The sequence below is a fragment of the Bidens hawaiensis genome, unplaced genomic scaffold (genome assembly GCF_021521415.1).
Source record: "Bidens hawaiensis isolate Kalapana, Puna unplaced genomic scaffold, B.hawaiensis_p1.1 tig00008283_1, whole genome shotgun sequence".
Classification (NCBI taxonomy): Eukaryota; Viridiplantae; Streptophyta; class Magnoliopsida; order Asterales; family Asteraceae; genus Bidens; species Bidens hawaiensis.
In genome coordinates this window covers 250,980-268,990 of record NW_027491589.1, presented here as the reverse complement: position 1 = coordinate 268,990, position 18,011 = coordinate 250,980, and the positions used below count along the sequence as shown (strand labels likewise).

The 18,011-nt window shown below is 34.8% G+C and overlaps 4 protein-coding genes and 1 long non-coding RNA gene across 7 annotated transcripts in view; 2 read left to right on the top strand and 3 right to left on the bottom strand.

The window, feature by feature from the left end:
- LOC143637445 (uncharacterized) overlaps positions 1-18,011 on the top strand; it is a 123,284-nt gene that overhangs the window by 48,838 nt on the left and 56,435 nt on the right. The window lies entirely within an intron of this gene.
- On the bottom strand, positions 759-3,308 carry LOC143637407 (ubiquitin-conjugating enzyme E2 27-like). The gene is made up of 5 exons (XM_077104804.1): positions 3,072-3,308; positions 2,778-2,826; positions 1,718-1,877; positions 1,242-1,331; positions 759-1,033 (listed from the first exon to the last, which is right to left on the bottom strand). The coding sequence occupies exons 1-5, from the start codon at positions 3,247-3,249 to the stop codon at positions 926-928; spliced, it is 585 nt and encodes a 194-aa protein (XP_076960919.1). The 5' UTR covers positions 3,250-3,308; the 3' UTR covers positions 759-925.
- On the top strand, positions 7,929-9,129 carry LOC143637406 (CASP-like protein 1F2). The gene is made up of 3 exons (XM_077104803.1): positions 7,929-8,141; positions 8,226-8,349; positions 8,803-9,129. The coding sequence occupies exons 1-3, from the start codon at positions 7,939-7,941 to the stop codon at positions 9,022-9,024; spliced, it is 549 nt and encodes a 182-aa protein (XP_076960918.1). The 5' UTR covers positions 7,929-7,938; the 3' UTR covers positions 9,025-9,129.
- LOC143637405 (uncharacterized) lies at positions 10,221-11,171 on the bottom strand. Its single transcript, XR_013154421.1, has 3 exons — positions 10,616-11,171; positions 10,494-10,532; positions 10,221-10,421 (listed from the first exon to the last, which is right to left on the bottom strand). It is a non-coding gene; the product is annotated as an uncharacterized LOC143637405 (long non-coding RNA).
- On the bottom strand, positions 11,226-12,977 carry LOC143637404 (DEMETER-like protein 3). Of its 3 annotated transcripts, XM_077104802.1 has the most exons (7): positions 12,705-12,977; positions 12,543-12,627; positions 12,331-12,422; positions 11,926-11,994; positions 11,811-11,847; positions 11,587-11,669; positions 11,226-11,493 (listed from the first exon to the last, which is right to left on the bottom strand). In XM_077104802.1, exons 2-7 carry the CDS (start codon positions 12,615-12,617, stop codon positions 11,271-11,273), a joined length of 579 nt encoding a protein of 192 aa, XP_076960917.1. In that variant the 5' UTR covers positions 12,618-12,627; positions 12,705-12,977; the 3' UTR covers positions 11,226-11,270. The 3 variants fall into 3 exon arrangements, with proteins under 3 accessions (XP_076960917.1, XP_076960916.1, XP_076960915.1); XM_077104801.1 differs by having other exon boundaries at positions 12,331-12,627; XM_077104800.1 differs by having other exon boundaries at positions 12,331-12,977.

The following is an 18,011-nucleotide window of genomic DNA, read 5'->3' as shown; positions in this document are numbered from 1 at the left end:
GTTGTCCCAAATAACCGAACTTTATTCGTTAATTGTTAAAAGAAAGCAACAAAAACTATAACGTTTCAGTATTATTCAAAATTTGTGGATTATATACCAAAACTTTTAACCTGAATTGGAGATAACTGTGACTTCATAATTTTAATCAACTTTATAAAATACACACACTAAATAATAACCAACGTACATATTTTTCCATTTAAGTCGCTTGAATTTTTATAAAAGTTAATGTTTAAAAATATATTAACAACATTTGAACAATACCGAAACTTGAGCGGCTTTGTTATTAGAAAAAAAGATTTAAAACTTTATATTAAAACTTAATTAGACTTGGTGTTGTGGACTAACTAGGGTATATTTGTGCCACACAAGCTTGATAACACCCCAAACACTGTGCTACAAGAATCAAGGAGGCATTATTTGTTGAGCATTAAGCTTGTTTCTTCATTTTCGTTATTATGCTAACGCCTCTTATCAGTAAATCAAGTGGGATCCACCCTCAATGCACCAAACATTTTTTTCTTTTAAAGTTAATGCTAGTTAACCAACAACGCTAAAATTAAGGGTTGTTAAATCCGGCTGCCTACGTGAAAGTAACGTAAGTACGTAACGCATTAACTAGTATGTGCTATTTAACCCACAACACATAGCCTTATTATCTCATGATCTTTTCCTTAGAAGTTTATTAGAAATGAGTTGTATCCGACATACTTGGATCCCCTAATATCCAAAAAAATACTTAATGTTGGATAGAACTCATTTTCTAATAAGACTTGTATCAATATATAGTCCATACTAACAAGCCCATGTCCAAAACCAACAGTTTGATTTGATATCTATCATTTAGTTATAGTTTTCCTCTTCCTATATTGATCCAGAAAAGAAAAAAGAAAAGATTTTCAAGTCTTAACAGAACCAGTTATAACTAGCCAGAACAGAGCTTCTCCAAAGCCATGTTTTCATCCCCACCAACAGCTTCCAGAGTACTCCTAACCATGCCTTCAGGGAATCCCATCTCCACAAGCTTTTGCACCTATCCCAACATAAAACGCGAATTAAGTTGTGTTATAACTAACGAAAATCGAATAACTATAGTAAAATGAAAACTGGTAGAAAGAGCTGAAAGTCATTGACAGCATGTTAATGATGCATTAAGTATTTGAAAATGGACATAATTGTGTATTTGGTTGACCTGAACTGACCCGTTACCCAACCCGCCCATGACGCAGACTGTATATTACCTTCTCTTCAACCCCGAGAAATGATGTCTTTGCAAATGACTCTGTCCAGTAACGAGCGGTGCTTGCAAAAGTTTGATAGTCTTTCAGATACTGAAACAGAAGGAAATAAAGTAAACTGATTAAAGATACAGAAGCTTAATCATTTGACTACATCTCTACCGCGTGTTTTAATCAGTTTTGTAAAAACCGAACTTAGGCGTCAATTAATCGGAAATCGGAGGGCTACCGATTCGGTTTCACCTAATCGGTACCAATCAAACCGATAAAAATCAGTCAAATTTCGGTCAAAGTTGGTCCTTACTAAACGCTAGTCGGTACCCCCACCGTCCGACTATCACCTCGCGAGTCTTACAACACTTGTTTTAATCATTAAAGGAAAAATAGACATAAATGTATACGTTATTAAGTCCAACGTGACAAATATAACATAAATCAATTTTAAATTAGAAAAGAAAAACAGTTGACAAATGTTATACCTGTTGTGCGACGACAGCATCTTGTGGATCATCAGGTTGAGGGGCCGAAAGCAAGGCCTGGATAGAGAGAAGTGCCGTCTTCAAAGTAAGGGCTGGGCTCCACTGATCCTTCAAAATGTCCAAACAGATGGCTCCACTTTGGCTGCTAATGTTCGGGTGCCTTCAACAACGAATCAACAATAAGGATTACGTATGAAATGTATGACGAAACCAATAAGGATTACGTATGAAATGTATGACAAAACCAACATTAACCTAAAAACAAGATACCATACCATATCACCAATCCTAGATATATCATAATCTATTTAATGTCCATAACTGCAGTATATTCGCACTTAAAACCATACGCTATTCAAACACGTTGACGTTATACCATGTATATAACAATATAAGTTTATAGCCATCAATGATATAATCAATACAACATCTTCCATTAACACCAACTTCGGATATCAAACTACATAAGAAAGCCACTTTAAAGTTTAAACACAGGTATAAGTGTAACATTATGCTTAATTCCTTTCAGCCCTAAATAACAATGACATCTTTCTACCAGGGCCTAGGGATGATAAAGCCGAGCCCGGGCCTCAAATAAAGCTCGTTTAATTATCAAGCCCGAGCTCAAGACTTGTATGGGAAGCTCGTTTAGGCTCGTTGAGCCTTAATGAGCCTTGTGTATCTTTAAGATTTTCCTCTTTTAGACTACTATGCATTAATTTTACATTGCACAACCAAGCTCGAGCTGAGCTTTAGCTCGTTTAACATACTACAAAAGCTCTAGGCGAGCTTAGAATCGTTAAGCGTTTTTTTTTCAAAATATACAACAATAGTTAAAAACGTATAAGAACTAATTAATAAACAATAAACAAGCCAAGCCCGAGCTGAGCCCGAGCTTGAAAAAACAACTAACAAGCTGAGCTCGAGCTTTAGAAAAAAACCACAAAACGAACCAAGCTCGACTCGATTCGGCTCAGAGAGTTTACACCCCTACATTCTACACGTGCTCAACAATCCCATAGAAAATAACGACAAATTAACAAAATAAAACCATTCTTACCAAACTTTAGTTGCAAATTTCATCCTCGGTGGCTCAAACGGGTACGCATCTGCAAATTAAACGAAACACAATCAATGACACAACATAAACCACTTGATGTACGCTTCATGCCCAAAACTCAACAGTAAAAATCATTGAAACAGAGTTAATTATGCAACAATCATCGACCAAAACATCCAAAATTCACTGATTGAACAATGCAATTGATCGCACACGCAATCAATTACGAAATGAAATTGAAAAGCCCTAAAATTGAGTTACATTTTGTGTATGTAAATTAATATTAAGACATACCAGGCAAATCGATGTCGATGATGAAGGTTCCGCCTTCATACGGAGTGGCGATCGGACCGGGGATTGAACCGGTGAGGTTGATGAGATTGTCGGATTTGGGGTTAACGCTGATACCAGAGAGATTGACGTCCTTGTTGCATTCCTGAAGCTCCTTCTGAACTCTACCGAAATCCAACATCTTAATTCTTAACACAGTGAAAGTGTGTTGCTGTGTTTAGGGTTTACGAATGGAATTGAAATATATATATTTGTGGTGGATTCGGTGATTGGGAAAGAATGAATGTATAATAAAGACAAAGCACACGCAAAGTGAAGAGGTGGGTCCTCACACTTGTTACCAACACAACTTCATCCATTCCATCCTATCTTTGAATATTTTTATTTTTCTTTTCAGGTTTTTTAAACGCGTGATCTGAAATCACTCGAAACGTCTCGGGAACGGGAGTCTCTCTCTCGCTCGCTCCTCCCGTGATGAGATTATGAAAATAACGGATGGTCGTATGGTTGACTCTGAAATTGTTTGTCTAAGTGTGTATGTTCATGCTTATATTTTTCATTCTATGTCTTATGGTTAGTCATTTGTTCGTGTTTCTCTCTCTTTGGGTTCACTACAAGGGCTCCATCGGTGGGAAGAAGGAAGAATAGAGGTGGGTTGACGTAAGGTACAACGATTGCTAATCTTTTTTGTTTGTGTGGTTTTTTGGCGGGAAAGATCTCGAGAATCGGTTTCATGAATATGAAATATATTTTTTTTTGATAATTTTTTTATATATATATTTATTAAGAAACATAGATATTACATCAACATAGCAGGTATGTGGGCAACAAGCTACGCCGTCACCCCTTTCTGAATTGCAAATCCTAACCTGCTAAAGACATACCCCTGTCCCTTTGGAGTCGACACATTGCTATGCACAGCCCGTTAGACCCTGGTTAGGAAACGGATATTATTTAGAATCAATAAAAAGAAAGTGGTTGATCGTTGTCTGAACGGTTATAGAATGTGTGTTTGCGCAGTTTTATGACTAGAGATTGTGGCAATAGTTTTGTTTGTATTTGGCGATCACGGCATACATTAATGTGATAGGCGTTTTAGATTACTAAAAATGTCTTCTTTTTTTATTTGTGTGCCATATTGGAATTGATTTTTGATTGTGATGTTTGTTTTCTTTAACGGGAAACGCATCTACAAATTTCTAGTTACGGTAAAATATTATTTAGCTTCTTGAATCTCAACACCTATTAAGAATTAATTAAGGAGGGAGTGGTTGGATTTTTCGAACAATAATAGAAGGTATGTAATTATGTATGTACTGTTTGAAGAGTAGAGATTTTAGGGGTATGCAAGGAGTTTCAGTCTTGTTTGTGTGGTATGGGTCATCATGTGACAATCATATAAGTTATAATGTGAGAGGTTCTTTAGATAGCATGATTATATATTTATATAATGGATGAATAAAGGTTTCATGTCTATTGTATCGATCCTAAAGAATGCATAGATATGTGTTTATTAGGTAAGTATTAGAAATAAATTAAAAACTAAGCCCTATTAGATAACATTATACTCAAAACTCTAAAATCAATTTACTTATACCTACGTGGTCAGTGCTCTTATTTGCTAAAATCTGATTATTTTCACACTAATATTTAAAAAGAATAAAAAATTTAAGTATTCTATGTATTTTTGAAGGAAAACAAAATGGGCCTGTAAGACCTTCAAGCCCAGTTTTAGAACTTAATTTATGGCCTTGCAAAGTTGCAAGGTATCGACCGTTAAGGAAAAAAATATAAACCCTTGAAACCTTGTTTCACATTATAATAATCTTTTTTAGAACATCAATTATATTATAAAAAATAATAAAATTTCCGGTAAGAAAGTACATAGAATGATACATGAAAAAAAAAACGGTCCACAAAAAATCCATAAAAAACCACAACAAAAGGAAGAACTACATAAAGACTGACTAAATGAATCATAACAAAAAAAAATCTCAATGAAATGATACGTGTGAGCATGTATTTAATGCGTTTATGCTTCAAATTTGTGATATATTTCTCAAGCAATTTGTATTTGTTTTGTATTTTATATTTTATGTGATTGTTGAAACTTGAAAGTGTTTCATGGTTGTGCGTGTGAGTGAGGAAGAGAGGATGTGGGTGGTCGGAGCGAGTGAATGATTATGAACTTGAACTAGAGCATAACTTTATGTGTCAGGGTAAGTGTTTGAGAATCATATCTACTCGAGTTAATCTAAAATAGTGGATTTAAGATCACTCCTACAAATATTTGAGAGTCACCTAACGATTATATAAATGCGTGTATATATGCTAATTAATAGTGGTTTCCCTTTTTGTATCCCAGTGGTGGGGAGTTGGTGCCACTCTCATGGAGGAGAAAACCAGTGACCTGTTATCGTAAGTGTTATGAAAAAGCTGGTTTTGGGGGACTGAGGACTCCACATGTTGCCCACAAAGATGACTCCATGACAAGCATATTAAAGCGTGTTTGAGCCTTCAAGTGGTTAGGAATTCAAGTAAAATTGTCCATGGAAGTAAGCCAAGATAGCGGACAAAGCTATTCGTTCCAATGATTGTCACATTGACATGAGGCCGAGAGGGGTTGCACGCTCCGTTCGAGTTAATGGACCATCCCAAAGGGGTGGGTCATATTCGAATATGATGGTCAATATAAATGTGATGGTGAAACGGAATTTTCATGAAGTTGGTTTTTGTGAAAATGATGGTTAAAAGATGAGATATAGTTCCATAGAGGATCGTAAACTTTTATCCGCGTGGGGTATTGTTAGGAAGCTATACGCAACTGTCCATTTGAAAGTATCTTAAGTGCCAAAGCCCCTTTAGCTTAGTAATATCACGGTGTTGGATGGGGTTGTCTTTTTTAAGGTTTGAGTTTAAGGTTTGAGGGATTAAATCCCATGGGTGACAAAAATAAAAAAGAAAATAAAATTAGGAAATATAAAGAGTTAAAGAAAGTTAATTAAATGATGTTTCTAATTTAATCTGTATACAGTTAATCATTAAAGAAAAATAATTGGTTTGTTACATCTCTATCAGTTACCCTTACTAAGTTATTAGGTAACCTATCTATAATCATTTGCAACTTGTATTATTCTTGCTACATATAGAACACTCACTTATGGTAATGTAAAACTCATTCATGGTAAGTTTTCGTCCATGTTAAAGAAAAGCCAACTGGACCACTGTATGTTTTTTGGACAGATGGACACATTAATAAGATGGGTAAATAAGGGTGATTATGTTTTCGGTAGATGGACTCATGGATATAAATTATAATAAGGTTACTATATTTAGGGGCATAAACTAATAATCCAATTGAGCCTCTTGATGAAAATGATTTTAACCAAATAACCTTTCACGTTATCGATCTCTATCCCGGCAACCACAAGCTAAAACTAAAACTAAAGTCTCACACGTATTGGTGGATGAAGAACCGAGAAAAATGTAGCATATCTAAACAAAATTTTTGGTTAATTTCAGTTTTATTGTTCTTCAATCTTCGTGACTCATTGAAGGTTTGGTGTTTGTATAAATTCGTTCTAGCCTCTTGCTAGAATTAGTAGTTTTTTTTTACCTTTTTTAATTAATTTGCAATAAAAAAATCAACCTAATATTTATAGAGCTCGTTTGAAGTACGATATTATTTATAGCTTCTTTTGTATCAAAAATATATAATATATCTTCCTCATGGATAATTAAATGAGGTAAGAAAATAGTTAAATTACTTTAGGGTATATAGCATTCAGCTTTATTTACGTTTTCCGCACAAAGAAAAAGAAAACAGTCATCGTTTGTCAAATTTGTAGTTCCATCAGTCAATATTAATATTTTTTTATGAACGCAGAATCCATCCAATGATTTTATTTATTATTATCTTTTTTCTGTATGTTTTCTTCCAAAATCGTATTTACTTATCCATCTACCACTTAGAAATTAGTATTTCGTTTAACAAATAACACAAACTACTACGAGGATACAAGTTAATGTATTTTGTTTCATCCATAATCTTATACGGGACAAAATCAGGCAAATTACAAAGCATTAAGAGGACAAGAAGAACAACAATCAAGCAAACATGTTTTCAAACTTCAGAAAAATAAATGTAAATTGAATATTTTTCACTCCTCTCTCTAAAGAGTCACAAAAATACTAAAACAAATTATTTATATTTTTCGTTCATGTATATTCTACACATTGTGGGGGGAAACAACACAATGGAGACCCAAGTTCAAACCCTACTTGTAACACTTTGAAGGGACATGAGTGACTCAATCAAGGAAGACTGGATCTTTGTGATCTCCAGTTCGATCCTGAGGGCGGTTGAATTTTACCATCAGTGGGCCTTCATGTGGGTGAGTTTTTCCCATAACTGGGATAACTTGGAGGCGCTTAAGGGCTCCGTACGGCTGAGTTGGGCCAACTGACGGTGACATCTTGTCATTTGATCACCCCGTACGGAGTACTTAGACATTATATGTTTGTTGGCCGTTAAAAAAAAAACTAACACTCAAGAATAAGAACAAATTAGTTTAATAATTTTTGTTATGCACATAACACACGATTAGGTATAGTAAGCACACAATTTAAAAGACATGATTGAAAACAATTGAACAATCTATACTTTCATTTTTGTCAATATAAATAAAGGAAATGAAAATGGGTTAAATCACACAAATTTACCAATTGAGAAAAGAGTTGACCAATAAGTCTCCCATCCATGACCAAAATTCCCCAATTAAAGCCTATCTCTTTCTTTCATTTCCACTATAAATATTAAATACCCACCCTCTAGTCTCCACCTACAACTCCAAAATTATTATTATTAACCATGGAAACTGAAACCAACAACTCCGGTGACCTCAAACACCAACCAAACACACATTCCACTTTCTTAGCTTCTCAAATCTCACTCAGAATAACCGCTGCCGCCACTTCAATTACTGCCGCCTGTTTGATGTTCAACAGCCGCCAGTCCAAGGTGCTGTACGGTATTCCACTCGACGCGCGTTACACTTACAATCCTGCCTTGAAGTACAACTTTATTTCTATGTCTTTTGTTTGGATTATTTTACCATTATGTTTTTTAAGGTTGTTTTTTTATTTATTTATTTTCAGGTTTTTTACTGTGATGAGTGTGGTTGTTTGTGCCTTGTCTGTGTTGTCGTTGCTGTCGGTTTTTATGCTCGTCCGTAAATTCTCAAGCTCGGTTAATTATTTTTACCTGTTCCTTCATGATCTGGTAACATGTTCTTCTACTTCATTTCGAATTATTGAATGTAGTTTCTTTTAAGTTTTATAAGATAATATTTATTCCTAAATTAACTAAACTGTCTAGTCTAGCGTGGGATTTGAACTATTGACCTCTCATAATAAAAAATAATTAATTGTATGTTTTTATACATTGTATAATGTTTTTTTGACCTTTTTAATATTTTTACACATATGGATTCAATTCCTAAGCGATAAAAAAAATAATAAAAGAAAATGATTTTTAATTAAAAAAAATATACAAGTTTTAACTCCACCATTAGTAATCCGTATTGTTTGTGCCACTTTGGAACTTACATAATTTTCTCAAATAGGGAAGACACCTTTATTGCTTTTATGTACACTGAAACCCGCGTGTCCCATATCTATTGTTGCTTGCGGTTTTACATCAATTACATAACTAGATTTGGGTTGTGATATACAGATGATAATGGTATTGTTGGCGGGTGGAATCGGAGCCGCCACTACCGTTGCGCAGGTGGGCAAGTATGGAAACAGTTATGCGGGTTGGATGCCGATTTGTGACAATTTTGGGAAATTTTGTCATAAAGTGGCTCCTTCTTTGATCTTGGGTTACCTAGCTTTATTTTGTTATTTGGTTCTTGCCATCATATCGGCGAATAAGGCGAGACAAATCAAGGTTTAAAGAGTGGCAACTAAACAAACTACTAGCTTAATGTAGTGATAGTAGTAACTTGGGGTGTTTTAAATTGAAATGTTTATTTATTTGAATGAGAGTTTGTGTTTTGTTTGTCTTCCTATATTACTTGGTTCAAATTTTCAATAAGTACCTCTTTGTGCATGGAGTCTAGTTGCCCCCCTGTGTCTTAAAGTGTGACTTTGAATGCTAGTTTAATATAGCTCTTTACTTTCATACATTCATTGTAGTGTTAAAAGTGATTCAATATTATTATTTTATTAAAGAACATAGGTGACATGATACTTGTTTTTCAGTGTTATAAAAACCTTATAAACTAGTACAATTAGTTTTCATGAGCCATTACTAACACAACCACCATCACCCGTTGTTTGTAAATGATAGAATAATCATGCATAAACATCACTAGATACTATATTGCATGTATAACCTAAAAAGATCAACCAATAGGAAAAACATGAAAAGTTCGCATGTCCGGCCTATTTTACACCACTGGGAGTAAAATACACTCATTTTGGGCCTTACCGGGCATAAACACTCTTAGTCCGTACATAATTCTTGCGTTCGACTTTAACTCCCCATCTCGATCTCCTGCTTCTAATCATAATAACATGATATGGAGTTAAACACGCAGTTCTAACCTCATTCTAAACTTTATTACTGGTCCAAATTGTTAAAACTTGGATTCAAAGTATTCAAACTCCCATTTTCCACAACGTTAATAATATACTATACATAATTATTATACTACCTTGGATTTTTAACAGAGGAAGGATATTTGTTCAAAACATATACTATAGAATCTCTTTTTTAAAGTTATATCAAGTCGACCTGTTGTTACCGACCCATGTAACGAAAGATCTCGGATTCACCATTGGATGCTAGATATGCCGATTATTGACATCAAGATAGCAACTCTAAGTCAATTTAGACTCATGAAGCATAGAATCTAACTTGGTTGCTTTGTAGTTTGTAAAGCATATCTATTCACTTTAACTTAAAAAAGAAAGAAAAAGCCACACTTGGTCAAAAAACCACCAACTGATATGACCTCCAAAATATATTCAGAACCAGATAACTAACACATACTACATGTTTTTCACACATAACATTCATCAAAATATTCAGAACCAGACAACTAGAACATATATCTAACGTATTCAACACACAACCTCCATACCAGATAACTAACACATATTTAATGTTCTTAGAACATCACCTCCATCCAAACATTCAGAGCCAGATAACTAAGCTGTTCGTTCCATTGTTCTTGGTTCGTTCTTGTGATTTTCTGCTGGGCCTTACAGTTTTAGTTTGATGAAATCTGCAGTGCAGAGACCTTGGTTCCTTGGTCTTCATATCAAAACCACGGATGCAAACATATCCTGCACAAAACATCTAGTCAAGCCGATAGTGTGTACGTTTGCGGCGGTATGGTGTGGGAGGTGTAAATATACCTTTCAAAAAGCATTCCTGTCTTTCCTTGAATGACATCCCTGGATTACATAATATACAAGTTATCACCAACTATGCTATACATATACATAAATATTTATTATTTTATTTCGAGATTTTCTACCTTCGGACATACTTGAGATAGAGGTTCCACAATAAAGTGTCTTTTTTGTTAAATTGAAAAGCAACTTTCGGGGCATAACAATTGGGTATTTGCTAGTATAATCATCTGCAAATACCTGCATATGTGAACCCTTATATTATATGCCACTTTTTTTTTACCAAATCAATCAAATTAATTAAGCAAAAAGGGAAAATGCCTCATTAGTCTGGAAGTACGTTCCATCTAGTGGAAAGGAACCTCTTGTTGCCGTTCGACGTGGTACCTGTTTATATGTCCATTTTGTAGTACAAAAGGAGCCTAACTCTTTAAATAAAAACAAGTTTAGAGATTAAAATAATCGACGCGTACCAAAAACGCTCCAAGCATTGTTTCTTCTTGCTGCGAACCACTTGATTTGTCAACTAACGGATAAAGAAGTAAACACAACCTTAAGTTAAAAGAAGGTTAATTTTAATTTTTAATCTAAATTGATAATTTTATCTACCTGGTGGCCATACAGCAAGCAAGTAAGGATTTTCATCATTCGGGTCTCTTTTGTCTAACTGCAACACAAACCATGTATAAAAAAATCAAATCAATATACATGAATACATGAATGTATGTCTAAAGCTAGAGGGCACTAACCCGTTGCACAAGAGAATGTGTATCAGGAAGCTCATAGCTGCATTGAGTATACACGCTGATGATTAGGACAAATATTACCATAATGATAAAAAACAGTAATAAGTTGACTTAAATTGGTTACATACACTTGGTGTTTTGTCCTCAATCGACCTGCAGTCTTACGAACCATAGGATCAAGGCAAAGATCTTCAATATCTACTAGTTCAGGAGTGGACAACACACGTGTAGTTGGAACAGATGTTTTTTCACCGCCGCTATACCATCATTTAGCAAACAACTTTGAGTTGGCATGTGTTGGCATAATTTATAATTTATACGTGATAATTCAAGGATCACCGAAAACAAACCCTATGGATGCACTAGCAAAATGCTTGCACTCATTCTTCAATGGACAAGAATTGCAATTTGGTTTCGTCTTGGTGCAAAACACCTGTATAATTTTAAAATATAAAGTATACACAACACACAATAATAAATAACAAAATAATAACCATGGTTTGGTTTTCTAATTTATTTTAAAAAATATATATAATGCTTGTTTTGTGTTCAAAATCTAAATGTTTTAACGTACCTTTCCAAAAGTAATCATTTGATAGTGAAGCTCGTATCTACATTGCATCACATATTAGTTTGTGCGGATAATATATTGTGGTAGAAAAAGTTAGTTATTAGAGATAATTATTTACAATGTGTCGACATCAAGGATAGACAGCCTCCGTGAAAGATATTCTTGAACATCTTCATTGTTAGGGTACCTTGCACAAATTATGTTGTCATAAGAACAAATGGATCAGTGCATACACGCACAACTTTTAATCAGAGAAGCTTAAGTATATATTAGAGTGATTATGCTAACACTAGAGTAATCATTACTACGCTATAGTTTTTAACCATTGCTGTAGCATAATAATTATTACGCTACCAAAAAATGTGATTATTATTACTCTAGTTCAAAACGATAGCATAATTATAGTTCCTCTAGTGCTAGCATACTCTAATGCTTCTTGCATTTCTCGCGTTAAAAACTGTTTGTACCACATCCGTCCCTATATAAAGTTATATACAAAAGTTAACTGAAATGGGATTCTCACTTGTTTAGCTGATGTAAGAGAACACCATCAGGAAGCGTTCCAAGTGGGACCCATCCCAAACGCACTACTATTCTACACACGTGTCGGTCAACCTTGAAACAAAACAAACCACGGAAAGTGTAACTCGTCATACGATCAATATTCCTGTCCCAAATTGGATACTCAGAATTTAAATTACAAATTACTATACATGGGAAATAAAAATATCTCACAGGGAATGCTCGTTGTCTTAGTGTCAATAACCGCAGACATTCTGTGCTTTTTATACCAAGTCCATATACTTCCATAAAGTAAAGCCTGCGGGTATATGCAATTAACTCACTTGTTTACAAATCAAACCATGATTACACCAAATTAACTCAGGAAAATCTTACTTTGCTTCTTCAGCCGTGGCGTTTCTTAACCACTCCAAATCAATAAGCCCGGTTTCGTCATCATATATGCTATCAAGGAACTCCTACACCACATAAAAACCAAAATTTTAATTGTATATACACATATACATATATGATATATACGCAGATTTTTTTTTATAATCTTAATTACCTGAATTCGTTTTGCAATCCGATTATTCATGCCTCTTCTATCGATGGTCTTAGAGATCTTAGAATGTTCTGCAGTTCTTACTGCGTCCCAGTTTATGGTATGCTCGGTGTGTTTTCCCGTTATGATTTGATTTGGAAATTTTGCAGCAAGATTCATGAATGCAGAACTAACCAAGATTGCATGTGTAATATCCGGTGAAGAAATATATAATAATTATATATGACAACAACTAAACTTACCTTGATGAACTGTCTGTTGCATTTTGGGTTAGGAAAGCACCAGCAACAGAATCGACAACAGAACCTTTCCAACCCATGAAAGGCCTATGTCCTGTTAAAATATAAAACATTTTGATGGAATATAATAAATAAGTTGATGGTTTAGGAAAACATGTATAGCTTCAAAGATTTATAAACAACCAAAATGGTGATTAAGATTACCTTGAACTGAGCGCATAGAGCAGATGAAGGATGAAGCCCTTCGTCTGAATAACTCGTGCTCTTCCGTCAACAATTTCTTACCTTCTATCATGTGCATAATTAAAAACAAACAAATAAGTAAGCAAAAGAATTTACATGCAATACTTTGGATTCATTTTCTTGATGAGTTCAGGGGCGGCCCGACAAATATGTGCGGGGTGGGCAACCACACATGGCCCATTTTTTCGGGGGCCATAACTAGTAATAGTTTATATATAAATTTATTTTTTAATACAAAAGCTTACAAATAGTCTTTACTATGCAATGAAAGACTGTTGGTCTATGAAAGCAAAAGTTTTGGGTTTGATTCTTGACATTCTTATATAAAAAAAATAAAAAATTTTCTCTGGGCATTATATGACCCTGGTTAGTAATTTGCGTACATGGATCTGTAAACGCAACCCAATTGGTAAGATTACCAACCTATTTTTCACATAACTGAAAACGTGATATTTGAGAATTGAGAGTATGAATCCTAAAGAGTTAATCAACAACTTTGCTTCAAAAAATGTAAGAAGAGCCGCCTCACATTTTGTGTAACCATTTAAAATCAAACATTTTGCTACAAAAGTTTAGTTTTGTTTATTATCAAAATTATTTAAATTATACATTAGTTATTAATTATTAAATGTATTTTACATGAGTTATTTTACTCGCTCGGGGGCGGCTTGGATGATGACTACTCTACATATATAGAAAAATATAGGGCATGTTCAAGAGGGAACTCAAAAAAGGTGGGAAACTCTTCATTTTACATATAGAACTATTCATTTTACATGTAAATTCATACTAAAAAATCATTTTTCATATAAAAAACACAATTTTACATAATCTTTTTTAAAACTTTTAAATAATAAACACATGTAGAAGCTGTTTTCAAAAAAGATACTAATAATATTATTATTTTCATGTATTTTTATAAGGAAAAGGGTAAAACAAATTCTTTGTACAAAAAAAATTTTTTATTGAATATCTTTTACATGTATTTATAAGTAAAAAGTCCAAAAAATTTATGCTGAAACTAATTTTTTACATGTAAAATCGAGCTTTATGGTATGTTTTTTACATGTAAAATGAAGAGTTGTAAAATGGAGAGTTCTCAGTTTCCACTTTTTCTTAGTTTCTCTTTTGAACCTGCCCGTAAGAATATAATCACAAAGTAATGAAAGTAAACAGTATGTAGAAAAGGTTCAATGTACTTATTAACTTGGTTGCCATCTTCAATGTAGTTGACTTTTCGGGTAAAACAATGACCACTCCTTGTGTAAATGTTCATGGTTTTTGTCTTAACGGGGCCATAATCTAGAACTCTCCGGCAACAAATGTCTGGTGAAACTTTAGGCTTGAACTTACTATAAGTTTTCGAGTACTTGACTCTTTTGTTTGACGACTCTTCACTTTCTGGGATCGGTGTGCTTGGTGGAATAATATTATTGCCGGAGCGAGTGTTTCCTGAACACATGCATGCACCAAATTAAAGGTTAAAATTAATAAACTATCAACCTTTGCACAAATTAAATAAAATGAATGAAAATGGAAGGTGTACGTTTGTTCTTCATTTGATTTCTATTTTGCAGAAAGACACAAGCAAATGAAGAAAGTAAGAAAGCTTCTTGATTACAAATGGCGGCACCATCTGTCTCTTCAGTTAATTAGTGGGGTGACACCTTTTTTGATTACAAATGGCACAAGTTTTTAATCACTAGTTAAAAAATTATTATTGAACATATCTCTTTGGTTTTTAACAAACATAAACTTTATATTAACTTTTTGTATATACACATTTGAAGTCATGTCCTTTTCTTGTTAATTACTCCGTGACTTGCTAGATTAAACTCGTGCGTTGCAGTCGGCGTAAAATTTTTTTGTTTTGTTATGCTCGTAATACCAGACGAAAGTGAAAGCCAAAAATATAGTTGTAATGTAACGAAAAAGGTATTGAAACGTAGGCGTGTCTTTTTTTTTAATAACTAACGTTTAAACTCACGTTACCAAACTTGCGCACTACGGCAACCAGTGGCGAATCTTGGACGGAGACATCCGGGAGGAGGGGACAAAAATACGTATAATAATTTTTGTAAACAAAGGGGGGGCGGGGCTAAAAATTTCAACCAAAAACAGGTAAATTTATATACTGCACAAAAAACACAGAGGTGGTCACAGCCACCCCCGGGCCCTAACCATCATTTGCCTTTGGTGGCGGGCACCAAATGAAAAATAAAGTTAAAGAATAAAAAAAGTTCGATTAATTGGTTAAAATAAATCATAAATATGTGAATTAATTAAAAAAACTAAAAATAGAAATAAAGAAAATAAATAATAAAAAAGAAGATGTTAAAAGTAGCTTTTGTTACAAATCTAAACACATATGCATACGCTACTTAATACTTATATGTATATAAATTCATTTTTTTTGAAATATATTTTTTATTTTATCGTTTCCAATAAGTTTAAGAAAATCAAACTTTTGTTGCTGGTTTTTAACATTTGTCTTCACCGAAATGAAAAGCCATTTTAAATTGTTTTATCAAAAAACTATTTGATCAATAAATGAAGCCATAATTTGTTTCATTAAAATTATTTGATCACTTTCATTTTTGGTTCATTATAATATATATGCAAAACGAGAAAAAGACTTCAACAATCAATCCACCATAAGACCATCCGTAGTGGCAACGTTGCCATCAACGTTTTAGACCAAAACGCGGGGGTACATCGCCCCCCTGCGTTATGTGAAGTTGGTTTTTGGTTGCGTTTTATACAAAACGGGCATAGTGGCACGCATATAAAAAAAATAGCCGTTGGGGTGGGTGGGTCTTGGAGTCATTGGGAATTTAAAAAAAATTATATTAATTATATTTATACTATATAAACAAACCAAACTCATTTTTTTTTAAACACTCCTTCCACTTCTATACCAATTTATATCTTTTACACAAATATTTCTACTAAAATGTTTCCAAACAACAACCAAAATATTCTCGGTTTCGGACAATATGCCCGTCAAGGCAACCAAAATCCACAACCGAACCAATCTACCGCCCCGACGCCAACCGTACCCGTCCTGCAAATGTTTGACCCGCAAATGGCCGCCTACTTTGCATATCTACAAAACTCTATGCCAAACGCGGTGCCCGGTTTCCAAAACCCGAAGGCGAACATTTTTGCCGGTTCGGGTTCCCAACCCGCCCCGGAGACCCAACCCGAGGTCGAGTTCGTGCCGGAGACACAACCCGTCCCGGATACCGTAGGCGGTTCGAGCCAACGCGGACGTTCGAAAAAACACGCAAAGAAGCCCGCCGGCGAACCTCGGGTTAAAAAGACGGTGATAGCGTGGAGTATCGACGAGTGCGTACTATGTCCTCGTGCTTGGTTCCAGATATCGGAAGATGCCAAATGCGGTAGGTTTTTAAAATGCATATATATTTTTTTAAATTTCTTATAACAAACATTAAACTTGTAATGTTTTTATTTTTTTAGCGAACTATCAAAAAGCGGGGTTATTTTGGCACAAAATTATAGAGAGGTTTCACAACCTTGGCGGGGACTCACGTCGAGAAAAAGATTCGTTACTGTCGAAATGGGGCGACATAAACACCAAATGCATGTCTTTCCATACGGTTTTCTCTCAGATGAATCGAACTAGGAGTAGCGGTGTCTCGGACGCGGAAGTCATGGAAAACGCGTTGGTTGAGTTTCAACATAAGGTCGGCGGGACCTTCAACTACTTTGGCATTTGGAAAGACCTATTGAGGTTTCACCCAAAATGGGGCTTGGTGTTGGATGCCGAAGCCGAAGCCGACGGTGGCCCGAGTAAAAAAAAGTCTAAAACATCGTCTTCGGTTGATCCAGACACGCCCCGTTCCGACGCTCGAAACTTCAACTTAAGCGATAATGACCCCGTGAATACTACCGACATGCCTCGGCCAGGGGGTAGAAGAACCAAAGGCAAAGGAAAGGGGAAAAGGGCCGCTTCGTCATCGGCAACGAGTTCGAATCCCGAATTGGAAAGCCAATTCCAATTAATGAACTCTCGACTCCAAGATTTACACGAACTTGGAACCCAACGACTTCAAGTAAATTTGGACGCCGTCGACCTACTTCGAAGGAATGAGATGGACAAAGACATCGAGGTTTTATCAAACGAGCTATCCGAAGACGACCCGATAGTCAAATCTCTAAAAGCCACTCGACGAGCGAAAATTTTAGAAAAATATAAATGAGTTTTAGTTTTATTAGTATTATTTATGTTTTTTTTAATTTGATGTATTTTTTTTTAATTTAGTTTAATGTATTTTTTTATTTGAAAGTTTAATGTAATTTTTAATTTTATGTTAATTTTTTAAATGATTTAGTATTTAAAAAAAACAAATAAAATTAATAATGACCGGGCGCCACTTGGCGCATAGTGCCTGGGGTGGAGAGTTGTGACTACAGCCTGTTATTGTAAAAAATCATAACTCTGACTAGGCGCCACGTGGCGCATAATGCCTGGTAGTGGAGCTTTATGACTACACATGGTCTAACGCCCCTTAGAGCATAGCGAGTCATTGTGTTTCTTCCCGTTATTCCCATTTTATCTCGTATGTTGCATTAATGTCATGTTAGTTTTTTATTCTTCAGATTCATCCCACTTTTCCCTTTGACCTGAACAAT

Excerpts from the sequence above, each read along its gene's own strand:
- LOC143637407 (XM_077104804.1), bottom strand. The coding sequence starts at position 3,249 with ATGTTGGATTTCGGTAGAGTTCAGAAGGAGCTTCAGGAATGCAACAAG. Across the intron at positions 1,332-1,717 it reads ATGCTGTCGTCGCACAACAG|TATCTGAAAGACTATCAAAC; the intron begins GTATAACATTTG and ends CTTCTGTTTCAG. Across the intron at positions 1,034-1,241 it reads TTCTCGGGGTTGAAGAGAAG|GTGCAAAAGCTTGTGGAGAT; the intron begins GTAATATACAGT and ends ATGTTGGGATAG.
- LOC143637406 (XM_077104803.1), top strand. The coding sequence starts at position 7,939 with ATGGAAACTGAAACCAACAACTCCGGTGACCTCAAACACCAACCAAAC. Across the intron at positions 8,142-8,225 it reads ACTTACAATCCTGCCTTGAA|GTTTTTTACTGTGATGAGTG; the intron begins GTACAACTTTAT and ends ATTTATTTTCAG. Across the intron at positions 8,350-8,802 it reads ACCTGTTCCTTCATGATCTG|ATGATAATGGTATTGTTGGC; the intron begins GTAACATGTTCT and ends TGTGATATACAG.
- LOC143637404 (XM_077104800.1), bottom strand. The coding sequence starts at position 12,617 with ATGGAAGTATATGGACTTGGTATAAAAAGCACAGAATGTCTGCGGTTA. Across the intron at positions 11,848-11,925 it reads ATCCTTGATGTCGACACATT|ATACGAGCTTCACTATCAAA; the intron begins GTAAATAATTAT and ends GATGCAATGTAG. Across the intron at positions 11,670-11,810 it reads AAATGATTACTTTTGGAAAG|GTGTTTTGCACCAAGACGAA; the intron begins GTACGTTAAAAC and ends AAAATTATACAG.